Here is a 24,010-nt window from a genome sequence, read left to right as displayed (position 1 = left end):
AACCGAGAAAGGACTAAAAATCTTTATATTCATGCCAAAGGAAAAGTAATTAATGTGAAATTTCAATATCAGAAAAGAAAAATATTTCTTAAGACAAAATTAACATCATGGGTCTACCACATGAGATTTTCCATCAGCCAAAGTGAATTAATGTGGAAAGGAATAGGAGACTAAAGCTTTCAACCTGAATAATGATATAAAATAATTACATAATTCTAAAATGGGTGGAATTTTTTGTGTAAAAGCCATTAATATAATACTATAATAAACTTTATTTTAAAATATTAATTTCAGACTGAAATTTTTAGAAAGAACTAATATAAAATTGATACTAACAGATTATTTTCTGTATGTTTGCAGATATAATTGTGATTGAGTAAATGCATGTAACATAATACAATCAGATTTAAATACTGTGTAAGATTAAGCACTTCCTGTGCTTTGGGAACTATTGTCTAGGATTTCTATTAACTCATGATTTAATGATTTAAATTAAAGTTGTCAAATCAATATTTGATATGTCATCTCAAAGAGCTTTAAGATCTTATAGAGAAAATTATTTCAGATAAAAGGAATTCACACGTGGTATGAAGTCGTACAGAATCACAATTCAGTTTGGGAAGTCCATGTGTCTTAACTGTGAGCTATAACAGGTCATGAGTTAAATTTGAAACTCTTTATTCATCACTTCTTTTTTTTTTTTTTGGATTGAGGCTTTAGTCAGCCCATTCTGCCCACAAATAAGCTGCAATAAAATACAGTAGGTTTGTTCCAAAGTGCTCTGGTTTCCATTACAAAGAAACTTCTATTCTTTGTTGACTAGGGAAACCCAAAAGATACTCTAAAATTGGGAACTAATCATTGAGTGAATCAGAAAACAGGGTGCTAGCATCAAGAAATATTCCTTTGGTTTATATTGTTAAAAGCTGGGGTGCTGTAGAAAGTTCACATACACATAAAAGGGTCCATTTGCTTACGAGTTCAATTTTTAAAAAAACAGCATTAATGTAGATTTCAAGATTCATTGGAAGAATTGGATATTCACTACCTGAAAGGAAACATCACACTGTGTTAATTTTTGTGTTACAAACCTAATGTTTTTTAAAAATCTTTCCGTAGTTAATCTTAAGTATGGTTGGGTTCATAAAGGAAATTTACTTTCATATAACAAAGTCCCTATATTTTATCTGGAATGAATGATGAAAATCTTTTTGCTTAGCTGTTCATTTTAAGGGCTATTTATACTGTGAGTTTTTAAATAAGCCCATGAGCTAATCTACTATATTTAAGGGTTTAGGCAAAATTTGAAATACACCCCCCAGGATATTAGCGTTCTCTTCACAGCACTTTGAGACCTAGCCTGTGAGTTCGGTGTGTTTGTTTGTAACATACCTGTTGGTAGAATTCTTTTGCTCAGAGACTGACAGAGAAACTGTAAAGCATTCCTCATGGAATGACTTGAATGTGCTTCTCATGGGACAATTTAATATCTTAGCTGCTGCTTTGTCTTTTTTCCTTATTTTACCTCACAATATTGTTTTAAGTTTTGATTTTGAAATTGATTCATTTTCTCCCAATTCTTTGTGCCCTTATTACTGTAAATGACATTAAAAGACCTGATTTTAAAATAGAGGCTATGGGAAAATAGAATCGCATATCACTAAAAATGACACCACCCTCCTCTTCCCTTTGCTTTTCCCTTTTCCTCTGTCCATTTTAAGCCCCCACCCTAGGTGGGCTTTTTTTTTTTTTTCCCACTGTGACATCCAACTGGTTCCTGGCAGGGTTTCAGGTTTGATTTTTCTGATAAATAAATAAACTTTTTATTTTATCTTAGAACAGTTTTTATTTATTTTTATTTTATTTTAGAACAGTTTTTATTGATTTTAATTTTATTTCAGAACAGTTTTAGTTTCATAACATTATTACAAAGCTAATGCGCATATGCCCTACACCCAGTTTCCTCTATAATTGACATCTCCGTTAGTATAAGTACATTTGTTACAATTAATGAACCAATATTGATATATTATTTTGGGGCTGTGTAACAGCAATATGACTTAGCACTATTGATATTGACCTTGATCATTTGGCTTGAGGGGTTTGTCAGGTTAAAATCTTACTTTCATTTTTTCTGAAGACCATCAAAGGGGTTTCCTGAAAATTTTAATGACATATTAGTTTGATTTTTCTTTATTGGTGATGTGGTAAAGCTGCTATAAGTTTCTAAGTATTTAGGCAAAAATAATTTTGATGGTGGTAAAGAACATCTTATCTTTTTTTTATGTACGTGTTGTAGGTGGGAATGAGATCTCGAAACCAAGGTGGTGACAGTGCATCTGATGGGCATATCTCCTGTCCCAAGCCCTCCATCATCGGCAATGCTGGTGAAAAAAGTCTCTCAGAAGATGCAAAAAAGAGGAAGAAATCAAGTAGGAAGGAGGATGATGTCATGGCCTCAGGAACTGTCAAACGACACCTAAAAACATCTGGAGAAAGTGAACGAAAGACTAAGAAATCCCTGGAGTTATCCAAAGAAGACCTCATCCAACTACTCAGTATAATGGAAGGGGAGTTGCAGGTAGAGTCAAACTTTCCCAACTATTATTGTGTCTTTGGTTTCTAAGTTATAAAATAAGAGAATGTAAATCTGTTCTCCTCTCTGAATAATGAACTTCATGGGGAAGGAGAATGTTTCCCTTATTTCTAAATCCCTAGTGCCTGGCACAAGTTTGCACTAAATAAATATTTGTTGAATGAATGCTAAATGAAAAAGTGCTGATTTCAACTTCAAACTTCTCTAGAAGCAGAAAATTTCTTCATTATATGATTTTGGTGGTGATTTAATACAGATCCTTTCGGTCAGTAGGTAATCAATTAGGTTATCTAATTTAGACATTGACTGTGACTGAAAAATGTAGAAATGCAGCGATTATTAAAATGGGGAGTTCAGGTCACTTGCTAATTTTGCTTTTTTCTAAGAGGTAGAGTGAAAGAGAGAATGAGATAGAGGCAAATAAGGGTTTGTTGAAACCAGCCTTATTGCCCAGTCTTTTCTCTCTTTTTTTGACTTTCAGCCTCAATATTCTACAACATCATAGGAATTGAGATGCAAACAAATAAGCAGAGCATTGCATTCATTATGAAGAACCTAATAGTTTCCTAAGCATTTTCACATCTGCTGTCTCTTATGATCACAATAAAAATGTGGGTATCATCTGTATTTTATAAATGAAGAATCTGAGGCCCAGAAAGATTGAAGGTTTGTCCAGATCTCATCTCAGGCTTCCTGATTCTTCGTCCTGTGCTCTTTCCTCTGCCCACCCCCACCAATCTTATTTAGTTGCCATGAGCCAGGTCCCTCCCTCCCATTAAGTCTTTGTTTCTAGGGACCCAGGAGGCAGGCAGGATGTCAGGATTCTTCTGAGTTTCTGAGCCCTGAACAATTATATTTCTGGAAGTAGAGGAGCAATACTTTTTTTTTTTTTTTTTCTTCTGGAGAAGATGACTTAAAGAGTGGAGCTACTGTTTTCATTTTTGTTTTATTAGTTTCTTGGCTTGCATGAGCCTTTGAAGGAACACTATTAGGTTGGTGCAAAAGTAATTACTTTAACAATTGCATGAAATAAAATCCTTGTTGGCTTATGGGTGCTGTTAGCTTTAGTGAGGTAATTGGCAACCTACTCTAAACTAGGGTGGGTCACTCTGTTCCTGTTATCATCTGTGTGTGCATACAGATAAGGAAATCCCTGGGGTAAAGAAAAACAAACAACATACAAAACTCAAGTTTAAACAAACAAACATGATTGAGCTTACCATTTACAGACTGAGAAAAATCACATTTTCATTTCACAGCAAAAGATAAAATTTTCTAGAGCAGCCACTGTTACTAAAAATAGCTTCACCACTCCCAGAAATGTGGTTAGTGTTTTTGTCTATTAACATTGGTTGTGTACAGAGGCAGAATTACTTTACCTTTTAAGCTGCCCCCAGCGGAAAGCTATTGACCTGAGTGAAAGGTACAATTTTTGCCTTAGAAACCTTCACAAAACAACACATTAGCTCACTTTTCTCCATCCATAAAGGCTCTTGGGAAGCCCATGGCTCTTGCAGACTCTAATTTCTGCATAGTGCTGTTACATCATGGTGAACTCTGGAAAGTATTTAAGATTAATGTGGTTTTTATGTTCATAGTGGTGCTAGATAAGGTTTCAGATCCTAGATATGCAAATATAAACTCATACTTCTGAAATATTAAAGAAATTAGTCAGACGGCTCCAAAGAAATGCATTTTGCTTTCCATTAATCTTTATAAATACAATATACCTACATTACACAATAGATATATTCTTGAGCAGCTATCAATAAATAAAAAGTGCAAGACATCATTTATGTGGGAGGCAGTGAAGAGAAGGATAATGAAGGACCTGCTATTTTAAGGAATTCCCTGGTGAATTCATTTGCAAAGCAGATAATCTATTCCATATATATATGCACACACACATATACAAGTCCATATATATAAACATATGTCCTTGTAAATGCAGATTTAGCTATGTTAGATTTGTTTAAAATGAGAAAGCTCCTATATTTAGAACTATAGATATGTATTCTTGTAGTAGTAGACACTTGTCTTCTAGTAGCATTGTCATATGGGAGGTGTTGTAGCTAAGAGTGGGAGGGAGTTAACATTAGCAAATGTGAGTGGACTGGTAAAAATGTAGAAGTTATCAGCCATCATACTGAATGGGCAAAAGCTGGAAGCATTCCCTTTGAAAACCGGCCAAGACAAGGATGCCCTCTCTCACCACTCCTATTCAAGATAGTATTGGAAATTCTGGCCAGGGCAATCAGGCAAGAGAAAGAAATAAAGGGTATCAAATAGGAAGAGAGGAAGTCAAATTATCTCTGTGTGCAGATAACATGACTGTATATTTAGAAAACCCCATTATCTCAGCCCAAAAACTCCTTAAGCTGATAAGCAACTTCAGCAAAGTCTCAGGATACAAAATCAATGTGCAAAAATCACAAGCATTTTGATACACCAATAATAGATAAACAGAGAGTCAAATCACGAGCAAACTCCCATTCACAATTGCTACAAAGAGAATAAAATACCTAGAAATACAACTTACAAGGGATGTGAAGGACCTCTTCAAGGAGAACTATAAAACACTGCTCAAGGAAATAAGAGAGGACACAAACAAATGGAAAAACATTCCATGCTCATGGATAGAAAGAATCAATATCGTGAAAATGGCCACACTGCCCAAAGTAATTTATAGATTCAATGCTGTTCCCATCAAGCTACCACTGACTTTCTTCACAGAATTAGAAAAAACTACTTTAAATTCCATATGGAACCAAAAAAGAGCCCACATAGCCAAGACAATCCTAAGCAAAAAGAACAAAGCTGGAGGCATCATGCTACCTGACTTCACACTATACTACAAGCCTACAGGAACCAAAACATCATGGTACTGGTACCAAAACAGATACATAGACCAGTGAAACAGAACAGAGGCCTCAGAAATAGCACCACACATCTACAACTATCTGATCTTTGACAAACCTGACAAAAACAAGCAATGGGGAAAGGATTTCCTTTTTAATAAATGGTGTTGGGAAAACAGGTTAGCCATATGCAAAAAACTGAAACTGGACCCCTTCCTTACACCTTATACAAAAATTAACTCAAGATGGATTAAAGATTTAAACATAAGACCTAAAACCATAAAAGCCCTAGAAGAAAACCTAGACAGTACCATTCAGGACATAGGCATGGGCAAAGACTTCATGACTAAAACACCAAAAGCAGTGGCAACAAAAGCCAAAATTGACAAATGGGATCTAATTAAACTAAAGAGCTTCTGCACAGCAAAAGAAACTATCATCAGCATGAACAGGCAACCTACAGAATGGGAGAAAATTTTTACAATCTATCCATCTCACAAAGGGCTAATATCCAGAATCTACAAGGAACTTAAACAAGTTTACAAGAAAAAAACAAACAACCCCATCAAAAAGTGGGCAAAAGATATGAACAGACATTTTTCAAAAGAAGACATTTATGTGGCCAACAAACATGATACATAGCTCATCATCACTGGTCATTTGACAAATGCAAATCAAAACCACAGTGAGATACCATCTCATGCTAGTTAGAATGGCGATCATTAAAATGCCAGGAAACAACAGATCCTGGAGAGGATGTAGAGAAATAGGAAAGCTCTTACACTGTTGGTGGGAGTATAAATTAGTTCAACCAATGTGGAAGACAGTGTGGCAATTCCTCAAGGATCTAGAACCAGAAGTACCATTTGACTCAGCAATCCCATTTCTGGGTATATACCCAAAGGATTATAAATCATTCTACTATAAAGACACATGCACACATATGTTTATTGCAGCAGTATTCACAATAGCAAAAAATGGAACCAACAAAAATAGCAAACTTGGAACCAACCCAAATGCCATCAATGTTAGACTGGATAAAGAAAATGTGGCACATATACACCATGGAATACTATGCAGCCATAAAAAAGAATGAGTTCACATCCTTTGCAGGGACATGGATGAACCTGGAAGCCATCATTCTCAGCAAACTAACACAGGAACAGACAACCAAACACCACATGTTCTCACTCGTAAGTGAGAGTTGAACAATGAAAACATATGGGCACAGTGAGGGGAACATCACACACTGGGGCCTGTCAGAGGTTGCAGGGCAAGGGAATGGATAGCATTAGGAGAAATACCTAATGTGGATGAAGGGTTGATGGGTGCAGGAAACCACCATGGCGCATGTATACCTATGTAACAAACCTGCATGTTCTGCAAATATATCCCAGAACTTAAAGTATAATAATAATAAAAAAAAAATCTCAAAAAAAAATGTGGAAGTTATGTGCTAGGTTTGCCAAACTGGAGATAAGAAAAAAAAATCTTTCTGAATGGCTGGTGCTGAGAGGAGAAGCAGGTCTATGCCTTATGAGATAAGTTACTCTCAGCTTAGACCTATGTGTCATCTGGCTTGATATGTATGGAGCATTTAGTGAGTTGTCTCCCAGATCTCCAAAGACCACCTATTGCTCTCTCTTTATGAGGTGACTGTATATGAGTCAGATGCCTTTACTCTGGAGGTGGTGTACTGAGGTTATAATTGCCTGATGGGTACTTCCTGCCTGCTACATAGACAAAATCAACTCACTGATACTGTGGTATTGCAGTAGAAAAATGGTTTAACACAAGGCTGGCCAAGTGGAAAGATTGGAGTTATTACTCAAGTCAGTCTCCCTGAAAACTCAGGGGCTAAGGTCTTATGGATAATTTGGTGGGTAAGGGGTTGGGGAATAGGTGCTGCTGATTGGTTGGGGATGGTATTATAGGGGTGTGGAAAACAGTTCTTGTGAGCTGAGTCCATTTCCGGGTGGGGGCCATAGGACTGGTTGAGTCAGGAGTCATGGGTCCAGGTGGGGTCAGTCAGTTGCCAGAATGCAAAAATCTGAAAAACATCTCAAAATGCCAATCTTAATTCTACAATAGTGGTGTTATCTATAGGAGCAATTGGAGAAGTCACAAATCTTGTGATCTCTGGCCACATGGTTCCTGAGCAGTAAGGCATTGTAGAAACTATGCCTACATTTTAGCAGAATTCAGGCCCCTCCCATAGTCCTAATTTCATGGTTTTTCATTAGTTATAGGTCCCTGAGCAAGGAAGGGGTTAGTTTTAGGAGGGATTATTATCATCCTTGCTTCCAAGTTAAACTATAAACTAAATTCTTCCCATGGTTAGCCTGGCCTATACCCAGGAGTAAGTGAGGTCAGCCTGCTTGTGAGGCTAGAAGCAAGATAGAGTCAGCCATGCTAGAGTCCACTCACTGTCATAATCTTTGCAAAGGAGGTTTCAAGGTTCTATAAAATATTAGAACTCTAAGGCACCTTTAAAGTGTCTTATCTACCTCACCTCCTTTATATTACAAATGTGAAACTCACATACGAGTTTTGTGACTTGCCCAAGGTCGCGCAGCAATGTAGAGTTCTAGATCCAAATTTCCTATCCTTCTGTTGAATGTCCTTCGCGTTATATCACTTACATTCTATGGAGGTTCAAGGGAAGTTGGGCTCCAGGACCTTTCATTTATTCTTGGCCTCCAGAATTTCTTTAAAGTAGACTCACATTGTAAACTCACAGGCTGAAGCTATTTTGTGAAAAGATGAAACTTTTTAGGTAAGAGAAATTTAAGGTTTATTTTTTACACCAGGGAGACAAAATGGGATCTGAGCCTCAAAGTTTGGTACAATCTAGATGATGAGTAAAATGGCAGCAGGCAGGGATGCCACAGGGCCATGTGAGCTGGGCACTGCACAATTCTGGGGGGGCTTCGTATTCACTACTCAAAGGATGGTGTCTTCTGGAGTTGTGTAACAGTGCAGGCTTTGGGGGATCACATCTCCTGGTAGAAAGAAATAGGGTGACATACAAAGAAAATAGCTTATAGTTTTGAGAGATAGGATAAGATCAAGTCTGCCCATAGTAGGTATACCTTAAAAGTGACTTGGTGAAAAGGAGGAGATGGAGGTTCCTTCAGGCTTGTCATGCCAATTTTCTCCTTTACAAACTCCTTTTTGATCTCTCTCATTCTCTCCAACTCTATACCCAACATTTTGGACACTGTAGACAATTCTGTGTGTTTTCTGGTACACCAGTGCCCTGCCACTTTTGGTAACTGTTAAGTGATCTATGGAAAATTGTTGAGCCAATATTATAAACAACATGACCTTTATTGTAGGCCTTGGCTCTTTGCAAAATATGCACATTTGCTGTTTTGTTTGCCAATCTAGGTATCCCATGAACTCCTGAAGTGCACCTTTAATGGATATGTATTAGAAATGGAGGTGCATCTACTAGAGATTTTGCATTTTGGGGAGTCTTGTCTAGAACCAGTAATGTGACCCTTGTCTTGAAGAGGGACATTTTTCAGACTTTTCAAGCCACACCTCTGCAGATGCAGGCCTGTCATCTCAGCACAATGACTGGCCTGCATTGCCTGCATGAAGTAGCTGGGATGGTTTCCATTATTATACTTCTGTCAGTGACTGCTTCCAATACCAATTGCTTTCTAATAAGTTGGAACATTCTTATTCTCTAGGTGAAAAACCAGTTACATATTTCCCAGTTTAAACTGAAAGTAAGAAAATAGTACCCCGGCCCATCATTTGGGCACCATGATTAATTTCCCCTTGTATTAGTCCCAAAATAGCACTTTTAAAAAGTGAGTAAACTTGGCTATACTAAAAATGACAAAAGTTTGAAAGAAATGGTACTCATATCAAAAAGCCATAACAGAAGATCTGGCAAAAGGATATTCGTGTAGAATGATTCAAGAACAAGGGACAAATTAATTCTTTTTTCTTGATGCAAAAAAATAGCGATTTTATATAATAAATTCCCTTGATATTTTTACTTGGCTACATTTTAGCAAAAAACGACCTAAATTTGGTTTCATTATTTTTCCTTTTGTTGTTATAGTTAGCTCCCTTCTGCCTGTGTATAAGGAGGCACAGAGTAAACTAGATTACACAGCTGGATAGTGCACCACCATTCCATTTGGCATTGGTATTTTCCAGGCTAAGTCAGAGACAAAGTCATTGACACCCTGAGAAATCTCTCTTCATTCTGAATGAGCAGCAGAAAGGTGTTGTATACTTCAAAAATAATTTATAAGGCCGGGCGAGGTGGCTCATGCCTGTAATCCCAGCACTTTGGGAGGCTGAGGTGGGCGGATCACGAGGTCAGGAGATCGAGACCATCCTGGCTAACATGGTGAAACCCCGTCTCTACTAAAAACACAAAAAAATTAGCCAGGCGTGGTGGCAGGTGCCTGTAGTCCCAGCTACTTGGGAGGCTGAGGCAGGATAATGGCATGAACCCGGGAGGCGGAGCTTGCAGTGAGCCAAGATTATGCCACTGCACTCCAGCCTGCGCAACAGAGCGAGACTCCATCTCAAAAAAAAAAAAAAAATGTATAAAATAGATAATTCGTGTGTGTATAGTTAGAAGCTTCTTCTATTCCGTAACTTCTTAACTCATAAACACATTCTTTTGGGGTTCCCAGCCATTTTTTAAAATATTGTTCATTAGTTTCTCTTTTCCTCTTCATCACCTACTATAGGTGAGCCTCCTATATGTGCTTCTTTCTTACCAAGAGAGTTCATTCATTCTTTGGGCTTTAATTAATAAATAATTAATTCAAAATGGATTGATCTTACAATATTTAAGAAACATTGCTGAAGCCAGGTGTGGTGGCTCACGCTTGTAATCCCAACACTTTGGGGGGCCGAGGCGGGTGGATCACGAAGTCAGGAGTTTGAGACCAGCCTGACCAACATGGTGAAACCCTGTCTCTACTAAAAATACAAAAATTAGCTGGGTGTGGTGGTGTGTGCCTGTAATCCCAGCTACTCAGGAGGCTGAGGCAGGACAATCGCTTCAACCTGGGAGATGGAGGTTGCAGTGAGCCGAGGTTGCGCCACTACACTCCTGCCTGGATGACAGAACAAGACCGTCTAAAAAAAAAAAAAAAACAAAACAAAAAAATTGCTATTTGAGAGATTTGAGGAATGCAAAGACACATAATCACAATACTTGTATTTGATGGGCTCCTACTATGTGTCAAGTATGGTTTTAGGTACTAGATATTACAACAATCGTGAAGAAAGAGTGCATGACTTGGTAGGATAGATGAATAGATGAGAATATGCAGGAATGAGTATTGTATTGGGTAATTGCAATATAAATTACAGGAGTACAAAGGAGGGAAAGATTATGAAAATATGGGAGCTTCACTAAAAATTTGGACGTTGAAGAATTGGTGGGTTTTGGGCAGATAGAGATGAGCATAGGGGCCAACATGAGCAGAATCAAACAGAGTGGGTGAGAAAGTCTGGGCCATGTTCATCGGTGAATAGTCTGGCTTTAGTGAAGTAGTATTTTGTGGAGGTAAAACGACACCTCCATTTACAGACTACAAATAAGAGGTCCTCCTTTCCCACAAAATAGTCAGAAGGTGTGAGGATTCCAGGGGAGTAGAGCGATGCAGAAGTCAGGGGAGTAAAGATGAAAGAATATCAAAAAGAGAGGTTCAGTTAGTCAAATCAGCAGAAAGGCCCTGTCAGACAGGACTAAAGGGCATTTTTTGGGTTTGTTAATTTTAATTTCATTGGGAACATTTGTCAGAGCAGTTTCAGTGAGGTTAAGCCCATTTTCAGTGGGTTGAGAAGTTGTTAGATATGAGTTCTAAATTTCTTTTCAGAGAATCAATATGTCAGTATGTTCAATTCTTTGCCTTCTACTTTTAAACTTAACTTCCTCATAAAGCAACCTTTTTCGATTATCTGCTCCACCCTGACTCATTCCGATTACCTACTCCACCCCGACTCATTCCGATTGTCTGCTCTGTCATAACCATTTTTTCCACCAACCACTCCCCGCCGTCAGTCCTTTAAATTAGCCAATCAGAATTAGTTTAGCCTGTGCGGTCCAACCCTAGCCAATAGGGGAAGGACACAGCAGCAGGGGCCACGTGCGTCAGGGATAAGAACCCCCTTCCCCTCCCTTGTCAAGTGTGCACTCACCATTGCTCTATCTGTAAGGGCGCACCTTCTATAGAAGTAACTTGCCTTGCTGAGAATTAAAAAGAAAATTTTATATTCGAGTGCTATTTCTTTTGCAGCACGGAAACTTTATTTATAACAAAGTGAAGGGAAGTTAAGTAAATAATTTAAAAAAACTTTCTTATGTTTTTTTTTTCTTTTTTCTTTTTTGGTAATAATTAGATTTTCCGGGTTTTTTGTTTGTTTGTTGTTGTTGTTGTTTTACATAGCCAGAGAAGCCAATTTTCCCCCTTCTTTAGCTTAGTGGAAATTAATTGTGTGGCACAGAGTAGGCCTTTAGGCCTACATTTGTTGACTTCCTGATTTGAAATTACATGTTGCTTTTCTCTACTTTGAAGCTTTAAGTGAAACCTGGGATTATTAAAAAGTAAAAGACCAAAACAGTGTGACTTGAATGCCAAGTCCTATGGGGAAATATGATAGAATCAAAAAGGTTTGGTAGTTGACTTTATTAGTGTTGACTCTGGGCCTCAGTTTACTCCCTATGTGTTCTAATGGGGACATTTCCTACCTTCTGGGGTTGTTGTCGTTACTAAGCTTAGCCAATATAGATGTTATTTGGAAAAGTTTGAATGAGAAAGGCATAGAAAGAAGACAGAAGCTAGAGGGAAACTCAGGTCAACTGAGGGAAAGACACTTTACTGTGTTTACAGGTTAAGAGGTTGCAGGACAAGAAAAAAGCAGAGTCAAGGATGTAGAAAAGAGAAAGAATTTTTGATGACAGCATCTTGGAGGATATAGGAAGTGGTGAATCAAAAGTATGATTTTGGGTTGAACTTGGTTTTGGTCTTGAAAAGGAAAGAGACCCTTCCTCTGTGATGGAAGGAGGAAAGATGAGTGGGGGTAACATTTGCAGCTGAGGGGCGGGCAGTTGAGGTAGATCCCCCTAAAGCCTCAGCTTTCTCATCAAGGAACAAAGTTATGGTCTGCTGAAAGTGAGTAGTGGTCCTGAGGATGATTATGTACATGCTGAATCGTTGCAGAGGGGAATGCTAAAGAAAGGTGATTATGTACAAATACAAGCACTAATGGGTGAAATTTAGGATTCAGCAGGGAGAGACCATGCAGTTACAGTGGCAGCAGTCTGTTTAGAAGCCTGCGTGTAAAGGGGGAGACGTATTTTATAGCACTGGATCTAGGGTTGCAGTTTCCAAGTGGGTGCAGTGAAAGGACAGTGGTATAAGAAAGTAGAATGTGTTGGTGAGACGGTGCCCAGCAGGAAGAGATCTTGGGAGAAGTGAGCAGGCCAATGGCGGGACAGGCAAGAGAGGGCTGGAAAAACTGGAATTTGAGCTATTTGCATTTAGGGTTTCTGATATGGCAGTGTTGTTTTGTTTTATTTTGTTTTTGGGGACAATCTTGTTATATTGCTCAGGCCATGGGCAGTGGCAGTGGCACAATCAGCTCACTGCACCTTCCAACTCCTGGGCTCAAGTGATCCCCCCACCTCAGCCTCTCAAGTGCCTAGGACTATAGATGCATGCTATGTGGCACAGCTTTAACTAATGCAGGGTCTTGGGTGTGGTCCTGGGAGTGGAAGTGAAAGCAATTGGAATTAATGAGGTCAAGAAATGGTGAAGTTAGGACATTGGCTAAATCTCCCATTAAAAGTTGAAACCTCCTAGGATTATGGCAGGATTTGGAGTGGAGTGCAAGTCTGTGTCATCTAACAAATATGAGCATTGGGGACTAGAAGGTCAGTAGATAACTGGATAACTGCTGCCAAACTACTTTTTCTGAAGTGTTTCTCTGATCATTTTATCTGTTGCTTAGGAATTTAGAAGAGGTCCCTACACCTTATCAGATAGAAGTCTAAATTGCTTAGACTGGTCTGAAAAATCTCCCTCTTAGCTATGAAATCTCATCTTTAGAGCTACTTAACATGACCATTCGTATCTAATCAGGCAGTCTCTACATTTTTTCCCCCATACTCACATATAATCTTAAAATACTTGCAAGACATAAATTGGGGCTCTCAAGGAAATTCAGGATATGTGTTTATTTTTGTCCTATCCCATACTTTCCTCCTGTACCAGTCAATATTTCTTTTTCTTTTTCTTTTTTTTTTTTTTTGTGGGACAGAGTCTTGCTTTGTTGCCCAGGCTGGAGCACAGTGACATGCACAGCTCACTGCAGCCTCAATCTCCTGAACTCAAGGGATCCTCTTGCCTCAGCCCCTTATGTAGCTGGGACTGTAGGCATGCACCACCACACTTGGCTAATTTTTTTGAATTTTTTTGAATTTTGAGATGGGGTTTCACTATGTTGCCCAGGCTGGTCTTGAACTCCTGAGTTCAAATAATCCTCCCATCTCAGCCTCTCAAAGTGCTAGGATTATAGGCATGAACAGCTACACTCGGCCCTATTCAATATTTCTTTAGGGGCCACTGAAGGCTTACCTCCTCTGTGAAGCATTTCCTAATGACTTGCTCCCCAATGCTTATCTTTCTCTTGCCATGAAATCCTACATTGATCCTTCATGAAGTGGACCATAGCACTTCATACACCCACATTCCCTAAGTATTTTATGTACTTACACCTTGTTGCCCAAAAAAACTTCCTGAGAGAAGCTGTGTCTTCTGCATCTTTCACGTGCCTCATTATATCTAGAAAAGGTTTAGGCATATCATTGTTAGTCTATTAGTAACTGGTGATTAATCTTGAAATATTCTAATATTTATACACCCTATGAGACAATCATAAGATTAATATTTTTAACATTTGCAAAACACTGAATTATACAGGAAAAGTATAAGTATCATAATATATAATGTTATTGAATTAACAGTAATGGTCATAAATATTTACAGTGATATTCCTACTACAATACTATGATTCTACTTTTCTGTCATTTTTAACAAGAGATGTCATAACTCCATTGGGAATGGTGATAATCAGTTCAGATGGAATTACTTGTGCAACCAAGAACAATAGGCTTATCCTTCAGGGGTACCATTTATCACTTTTTTCTTTAAAGATGGCTTTTCTTTTTCTAAATGAGTTCCATTTGTCACATGGGAAGGCCTCCAGTAGAGTCCCTGTGCTTCTAAGAATGAGGCTTTTAGTTACTCTCTATGGCTTTTTAAACTGATGACTCACCTGCACTTAATATGCTCCATCTTTAGAATCTCAGGCTGAGGTCACCCTGAGCAAGGCTGCCCAGTGAAACCTCACACCATCAAAATGGTCAGCGTGCTGAGAATGGCATGTCTTTGCTAAGTTTAGGAGGCAACAGAGAGACAGGTTGCTTTCTGATTAAAATCAGGACCAGATCTGATTCTTTGTTGAATACGATGCTTCAGAATCTCATGTGTCCAATAGTATTGTTCATATTTTGGCAAAGAGCTTTGTTGTCTGATTTTCATTGTTTCAGGCAGAATACTTTTAGGATTCCTAATAGAATCAGAAAGTTGGCTTTCCTGCAGTGAGAATAATGTCCTCATTGGTGTTGTAGGGGAGAACTTTAGTTTTGTTGAGAAATGTAAAAAAAGACATATTAATAAAGAAAATCTCTCATAAATCCTTTTATTATTTTACAGGAATCTGGTCATGGGAAAATACCACATAAGGGAAAATACCACATAAGGATAATATGTGAAAGATGGAGATTTCCCCCTAAATGGCTGCAGCCTACATTTTCCTCAGTGAAAATGGTCTCCATTTAGTAAACTAAATTATATATAAATATTACAACTTACCTGTACAAATATTTCCCAATTATTTGGGGATGTGCTCTTTTTACATGGAGAATTTTCAAGTAAAATTAGTTTGTACAGATAACTGGTATGAGAAATGTATGTTAAGTGGAGTAGGACTTGGGGCATGATGAATTTGTGATTCCAGAAGACTTCCAGGAGAGATGTCATGTAGAACACTGCCAAATTTGAAGCTTGGGAGAGATAAGGTCTAGACCTGTGCTGTACAATAGAACTTTATTTGAAGAAGGAAATGTTCTATATATGCCTTGTCCTATAGGGTAGCCATTAGACGCATGTGGTTTGCAAACTAGTGAAATGTAGCTAATAAGGCTGAGGAACTAAATTTTAAATTTTATTTAATGTTGATTAAATTTAAGCCGCCACTTGTGGCTAGTGGCTACTGTATTGACAGAATGGATATAGAAAAACAAACAAGGTACTAATCTGAAGAGACCATGGTTGAAGCAAAGGGATAAGAGAATAGAAGGAAAAATTAACACCAAGGAGATTCTCTTAGAAAATATCTATGGTTAAGGGTGGTAAGAGAGAAAAGAACTGGCCAAAGAAGAAAACAAGACATGGTTAAAGAGAAAGGAAGGCGATCAGAATGAAGACGTGTCATGGATGCAAGGGAGGGAGAGAATTTCAGGAAGACATAGTTCTCAATGCTGCTGCAAAGCTGGAGAATGAAAACTGACAACAGGCTATTTACTGAGCCGTCATTTAGAAGGTGTGTTTTCCAAGGAATGGTGAGGGTTGATACCAGACTACTGGTGTTCAGAAGTGCTTGGGTAAACTTCACTTTTGACAAGTTTGTGGATAGATGGCAGGGCTATATCTAAGGAAATAGTAGGGGTGGGGAAAGGCTTTTTGTTTTGTTCTGCTTATTTTTTTGAAAAAGGACACTTAAACGCTTTGTAGATGTTAAGTACAAACTTCTTTCATAATTTCCAGCCCTATCCTTCCTCTCTTTGTATTCCACAGATGCTTTGATGTAGAAGTATTTTACCTATAAGATTGAGATCTTCTCAACTTCTGTCCACAACAAAAGTACTCTGTTCATTGCCTCACCTTTCTTTACTTCCCCTTTCACTAAAAGTATAGTGTCTCTTTTTCTCAAAGCTACTTCTGTTGACTTGATCCTACTGCCTTCCCATACTAACATATCTCCTACCCTTCACTCCCCCATCCCTGAATCTCCCATGGCCTTTAGCACCAGACTGTTGTGGGGCCTGGAGACTTTCCAAATTAAGGGAGCTAAATTGATCAAAGCTCCTGCGGTTCTTTAGGCATGGAATTATTATCAGAAAGGTCCCCACCCTCTAGGGAATATAGACCTGAAATATTTGGGTCACCTTTTTCTAACCTTCTCCTGACTATATACATGCTCTTCTTTCCTCCCTCCATTCTATTCAGGTACCTATAGCCTCACTTAGGTAAATTCATCTCCATCTTTTTCTACATTGACTGTTTTTAACAAGACTTGTACTTGTCCATGTTTGTCTTTTAAATAACTATTTTAAATTAACAACTTCTTGAGAATAGACAGCGTCTATAAAGCACTTTGATAGGCGCCTTTTGAAAATTACTTTGTAGTTGCAATTGGCAAATATAAACTGGGTTTTTTTTTTAAAAAAAATAAAGGGCGTATTTCCAGTTCAATTTTTTTCTAAAGTATTGCATGTTAAATGCAAAGGGTTGGCTTTGACGGAACCTTCAGCATAGCGACCAAGAGTGAGGCTGTTCCAAGGAAACAGGAAACAGGTCACAATGAACACTCTGGATTTGTTTTCTACCTGTCACAGTGCCTAACACCTGCATCACTTTACCTATTTTTTCCACAGATGTGCCAGTATTAGTGGCAGAGCTGTCTCTCAGCCAGGAACCAGATGGGTTCCTGCTCTGAGAACACTGTCATCTTAATGTCCTGATTGCTGGGTGAAATGATAGGATGCCTGGAATTTCCTTTAAAAGGCTCCAACTCCTCCTTTTCAAAAACAGCATAAGAGATAGATGGTGCATTATACTTTTCAGGTTACTTTGATGTATGTTTAAAACTTTTTCATAATACAAAGATTAAAAACAAATAACATATGAAATGACAAAAGAAAAATAATGTCTGTGTTGCCCATGTGACTTTCTTGTGCTGCCTAATATATGCCAGGATTTTCATTCTTTTATTTAATAATCACAGTAACCCTAAAAGGTTAAATGAGGTCTGAACAGAAGCCCAGAGGGTTTAAGTAAACTCCGTTAAGAGCACCACCTTGTAAGGTGTACCATGCTCTTCTGACCCCAAACCCAGTGACCTTTTGTTTCAGCATGAATCTCCAAAATCTGTGGCATCACATTGTTTTCACATTTTGTTTTTAAATAATTCCACTTTGTGTCAAAGACTGAAAGCTAATGATTTTAAATCACAAAAAACAAACAAATGTATATTAATGGCCTATTGTATGGCAGTAAAATAATGTGCTGCTATTGTCCTAGCAGTCCAAGTTGAGGAGCAAACTCACAGGAAAAGAGAATCCGATTCCACAGATAAGAAGAGGAAACATCAATTGTTTGCCAACAGGATTTATTTTTTCCATACAAAACAGCACATTTTAAAATTCACAAAAACTTGGAATATCTTTTCTGGTCTGTAAGTCACAACTTGAACTGATGTTTGGTTTCCCTTCAAAGGTCTGCTTTATCTCCTCAAGTGCATCTTGCCCTTTCTCATGCTTCTCAGTGGGAGTTTAACAACCTGAACAATAGAAATCAATTGTAATAAAGTCAATGGTGACACGGGCCAATACCATTGTCAAACTGGTGATTGAAAAACATTGAAAAATAAAGTAAAATTCTAACTTTGAGGAGCCATTTTCATAGTTTGTTACTAGAGAAGTTTCTCTGAACATGGAGTGTACCAGAAAGCATGAGGAGGAAGTGCAGTGTTCTTGCCTTAGCTGTGAAATCGGTTGCTTCATTGCAACCACAGTTTTCACTGATGGCCCATCTTCTCTTTCTTTGGGAGAATAAGAAGGGGAAGATGCAGTCTGAGTGGTTAAAAAAGAGATAAATTTCACTTTAAGTTAGGTGCATTTTGCTGGCTTACACTATTCATGTAAAACTTTTTAAAAGATAGTTATTAAATGTTTTTAAGAATAAAATGTAGACCAGCATGTCCAGACCATAGTGAATTTAAATTTTCATTGACCAAAATTAGTGAAATGTCACTGTACCACATCACTTACAACTTTTAGCACCTTGACATTGTTTACAAGTGCCTAGTGCAACCTTTAGCCTCTTTTTTATTCTCTTCTCTCTTCTGAACAGTTTCAGGGACACTCTTGAAAGTCACTGGGTTAATACCTATAGATACAGATGGCCCCTTCTTAGGTTCTTCCTTCCTCATTGTCTTCCCTCCTTTCGGCCTCAGTGATCCTCAGGAGACCTCTACTAGTGTAGTGGTGATGGAGGGTTTGTTCTGAAGCTCATGCGACCTGCAGTATCTTTAGGTTTGCAGGTGAGGTTACAAATACAGACAAGGTAGTGGAATATGTTTCTTTGCAAAACTAACTGGCCCAGCTGGGATTTAAAACGACCTCATAATTACTATGTCAACCTATCATAGACCAGCTTCAAAACAATCAAGGGCTCAAAGTGGCTGATATCATATGGTTGCCAACAGAGAAATATTTTTTCCAAACTCTGTATTTAAGAGAGAAAGCAGGGTACTGATGAAAATTGTTGGAATTCTTTCACTGTGGTAGTGCATAATCAAGAGGACATCACTTTGATGAAATAAGAACACTGTACCTTGAATCTTTTCCGTTAACATGTAATCCTATCTGTGGATATAGTCTTGTGCTTCAACAATGTATATATTTGTATTGGCAGGAAAGGACGTCTATGGACCTTTCCAAACAGCAGCCATTAATCTCTAGAATACTTACTCTGATGTTAAACATTTCTTCATCAAGAGCCTGAAAATAAACATGAAACAATGTGCACAAATTTTAGCAGCCTCTGGGCTGTCCCTTTGCCCTTCAAAAAATAGAAATAATGAAAGTACATTTGCAAGTCTATGGTTTTATGAGGATCAGCTCATTTATGAGGAAAATCAGCTATAAACCAAGATTTTGCATGTTCCTCAGCAGATGAAGGAAATCGTCTCACAGGCTCAAAACACGTATTTGCACCAATGAAAGTGAGTGATCCTTGAAGAGTGGAAGGAAAGGGATCTTAACATTACTGATTTTGAACTTTAAATGGTTCTGCCCTGAGATGGGATGTTATAATTCCTGCCAACTTGGAATTTTATATATATATATATATATATATATATATATATATATATATGTGTGTGTGTGTGTGTGTGTGTGTGTGTGTGTGTGTGTCTTATGTGTGTATATGTTATGTAAAAAAACTGTATATATATATACACATATATATTTAATTAGCAAACTTTTTTAACCTGAAAACAATGTGTAAGATGAGTTGTGTTCTGAAGTAATCAAACTATGCATGCCTTTTTTTTCTTTAATGGAATGTAAATTCCTGGCTTTGAGTTTAGAAAGGATAAGCATGTGAGTGCTGATAAGATCAATGTTGCATACAGAGTGTGAGCCATATATGTAATCTTTGCAATATCTAACATGACTTTTTTTTTTTTTTAGAATTTTTTATATTTATTAAATAGGTACTTTATGTTGGGTACTGAATAAGTTTTTTATTTTTATTTTTTTATTTTCTTTATCAAACTACTTTTTTTTATTATACTTTAAGTTTTAGGGTACATGTGCACAACATGCAGGTTAGTTACTTATGTATACATGTGCCACATTGGTGTTCTGCACCCATCAACTCGTCATTTAACATTGGGTATATCTCCTAATGCTATCCCTCCCCCCTCCCCCCACCCCACAACAGGCCCTGGTGTGTGATGTTCCCCTTCCTGTGTCCATGTGTTTTCATTGTTCACTTCCCACCTATGAGTGAGAACATAACATGACTTATTTATAGATGGTTTGATATAACGTATCAGCCTGAAGTGCCCGGTATACTGACTACAAAATACCTGAGCAAAGACCATCTTTGAAAAGAATCTTACAAATCCTGCCTGGGAGACACTAATAGGGTCACCGAAGAGTTGAGCATGGGAAGCTTTGAACACTGCACTTTCTCTCTCCAGAACTAATTGTTTAAGAGACATAGGCTTCCCTTTGTAGCCTGTGAGACAGGACACAGGTGGTTGTTAAGATCCCATTCCCTCTTGAGTATCACTGCCTCATTGCAATTATCTTCACAGATACCACACTGTTGTCTACCTACAGCAGAGAGGAGATCAACAGGCTGGCCATTTTATTTATTATCTACCATCACGTGATAGTGGATTCAACTAACAAGGGTATAATTGACAGGCAATTACGGAATGCCAGGCAATGGAGAGAATGTAAAAGAGTAAGCCACAGAATCCCTGACCTCACATAGCTGGAAAGACATGATCTCCACTGCCACTGCTTTACTTCAGGCATCCTCACCACCGCTCACATGGTTTATTGCAACAGACTCTTAACTGGTATGCCCTTCCTGCAGTCCTGTCCCCCTTTGGCCAATTCCCCAGATCACAGCAAGAGTTAGCTTTTTAAAATACAAAATTGATCAAGTCTGTCTTCTGCTTGGGCTTTCATGGGCTGATCCCTGCTCACCACTGCTCACCACTTCAGCCTTATCTTTCACTACATCTCCTCAATTTATGGTCCTGTCATACTGACCTGTCTGCAGTGCCCTGAATATTTCCCGTCTTAAAAAATGTTGGGAGCCTCTTCTTATTGGAGAGTATTCTTTTTCATTATGTGTTATGCAAATGATTTTAAAGAAAGGACACTAAGATTGTATGTGTTCCAGGTTGGCTGATGTATATAGTGCATTTATTCTCTTCATTGATTTTTGTCCTACTTTATTTTTTTTGTGTTGTTTCCACATCCAAGTCAAGGTCATTAGGTAGAGAAAGCAACTCTCCATACAAACACCTACTGTTAAGCTAGTGCTTAAAAGCTTATTCCATTATTTGTCGTAAAATAACTTGCTCCCATATTTCATCAAGGACTCAGGGGAGAGAACTTCCATTCTGTCCAGGTGTTCGGAAACTTTTATTTTTTGATAAAGTGTCACTACAATATCTTTTCCAAGGTACAGTCTTATTGTAATCACATGCTCAGGAATCATGTTGTAATTATAAAATAAGACAAGTGTATGGATGGAACGATGCTCTAATTAGTCGTAAACCTGTGTTCAAAAATTAGGCAAAACACCAAAATAGAATTCTAGGGGTAAAGTTTATATATTTAAACATTTTCGGCCTGGTGTGGTGGCTCACACCTGTAATGCCAGCACTTTGGGAAGTCGAGGAGGATGGATCACTTGAGGTCAGAAGTTTGAGACCAGCCTGGCTGCATGGTGAAACCCTGTCTCTACTAAAAATACAAAATTAGCCAGGCATGGTGGCAGGTGCCTGTAATCCCAGTTACTCAGGAGGCTGAGGCAGGATAATGGCTTGAACCCAGGAGGTGGAGGTTGCAGTGAGCCAAGATCGTGCCACTGCACTCCCACCTGGGTGAGAGAGTGAGACTCCATCTCAAAAAAAAGAAAAAAAAATTATTTAAAACTATTTTAGTTTAAATTTTGAATGGTTAATTCACACTTATGGTTTAAAAGTTCCAGAAGGGTATAATATGTGGAAGTATATACTATATTTTTTGTTTTTTACACAAATGAGAGCATATTATATATATATATGTTGTACTGAAATCAGCCTTTTTCTGATATCAAATATGGCTTGGAAATTTTTCCCTATTAGTACACATAGAGATTTTACATTCATTTCAATGACTTTAGAGTGTATGATATTTGGGTACATAGTGCAGTCTCCTGTTGCAGGACATTTAAGTTGTACCCAGTTTTTCGCTATCACAATCAATGCTCCATTAATATATTATACATATATATTACCACACATGTAAGAGTATTTCTCTTCATTAAATTCCCAGAATTGAAATTGCTGAGTCAAATGGTATATAAATTTGCGATAGATTTTGCAAAGTTGCCTTCATAGGCCTGGTTTCTCACATTCCTGCCAACACAGTACATTATCAGTTGTTTTACCAATTCAATGCTGTAATTCCTTTGCCAATCCAATAGATGAAATGGGTATTTTCCAGTAGTTTTAATTTACATTTCTCTTATAAGTAAGGTTGAACATCTTTTCAAATGTTGTTAGAGACATTTACATTGCCTTTTCTGTGACTAGTCTGTTCTTATCTTTGCCTGTTTTTCCATTGAATTGTTGGTCTTTTATTGATTAATGAGAACTTTCTATATAACAAAGAAATTCTCTTTGATACAAGCTGTAAATCAAATATTTTTTCCTATCTCATTATTTTTATTTTGACTTCACTTTTGGCACTTTTTGTTATGCAGAATTTATTATTACCATTATTAGTCAGACATCAGTGTTTTGTTTTATGGCTTCTGATGTGGATTAAAATTAGAGAGGCCTTCCCACTCTTAGATTATACAAAATTTCTTTCAAATTTTCTTCTAGTACTTTTTTCCCCCAGCTTTTCTTATTTAAATATTTAACCCATCTGAAATTCATCCTAAAGTGAGCTACTTTACTTTTTTGTGGATGGCTGTTCATAGCAGTCAGGGTCTAGTCAGGAAAACAGAAAGTGCGCTAAATATTTCAAACAGAAAGGAGTTAATAGGGATTTGGTCACACAGATGTTAGAAGCCTAAAAGAGTAAAAAGAGAATGCTGAAGTAACCAGAGATGGTAACTGCAAGAAGCAGCTATCACCTCTAGGGCTGAGGAAACAAAGGGAAGACATAAGATGACTAGTGCATAGGACTACAGAGGAGGAATCCCTCTGCAGAGGGCTTACTGCCCAGCCTCTGCTAGTACCTCTAAGGGAGCTTGATGAGGCTAGTTGTGGCAGGCCTGAAGAACCAAGAGCTGCAGCTAACTGCTACTACTGGAGCAACATTGTCAGAAACAGGACAAAGTAGAAAGGAAATCTTTCTCCCCATCCCACCTTTTAACATTCCTCTACTGACTCCAATTAGCAGAACCCAACAGAAAGCAGCTAGTACAGGAGCCTGGGAAATGTAATTTGCAGAATCTCAGGCTTAGTATCACAGAGTAGAATAGATATAAATGGTTTTATAACTGAGAGGTAATGAGTAAACAACCATTAATTGAACAAGCTATTTTACCCTATGATATGAAATGTCACTTTTATCCTATAATATTTGAATCTACTTCTGGGTTTTCTAGGTTACTCCAAAGATTTATCCACCTATTCCGTGCTCTAGTGTTCCATGCTCTGGTACCATATTGTTTTAATTACTGTTGTAGCATAATATGTTTTTATATATGGAAAGGCCATTCCTTTCTCATTATGCTTTTTCTAAATTTTCCCAAATATTCTTTTTTACTTTTTAAAAACTTGGCTTTTTACTTAAAAGATCTTTCAAGGAATTTTAAAAATAAGAGTCAATTTTAGGAAAATGATATTTGTTTTCTTTTGGATATTTTTTCATTATTTATGATGATCTGAATCTTCATATATTAGGTACTTAATAAATATA

The 24,010-nt window shown here is 37.7% G+C and overlaps 1 protein-coding gene and 1 non-coding gene across 3 annotated transcripts in view; both read left to right on the top strand.

Moving 5' to 3' along the window:
- The window catches only part of FILIP1 (filamin A interacting protein 1), a 235,642-nt gene that overhangs the window by 113,781 nt on the left and 97,851 nt on the right, over nt 1-24,010 (top strand). For both annotated transcript variants that reach the window (XM_063724869.1, XM_024248040.3), the window contains exon 2: nt 2,300-2,581. In XM_063724869.1, the coding sequence (XP_063580939.1) occupies nt 2,300-2,581 (282 nt within the window). The remainder of the gene's footprint in view (nt 1-2,299; nt 2,582-24,010) is intronic.
- On the top strand, nt 18,218-18,424 carry LOC112133929 (small nucleolar RNA U3). Its single transcript, XR_002915536.3, has one exon. It is a non-coding gene; the product is annotated as a small nucleolar RNA U3 (small nucleolar RNA).

The sequence above is a fragment of the Pongo abelii genome, chromosome 5 (assembly GCF_028885655.2).
Source record: "Pongo abelii isolate AG06213 chromosome 5, NHGRI_mPonAbe1-v2.0_pri, whole genome shotgun sequence".
In the NCBI taxonomy this organism is placed as follows: domain Eukaryota; kingdom Metazoa; phylum Chordata; class Mammalia; order Primates; family Hominidae; genus Pongo; species Pongo abelii.
The sequence above is the reverse complement of the archived record's forward strand: the minus strand, read 5'-3'. Positions and strand labels throughout refer to the sequence as shown.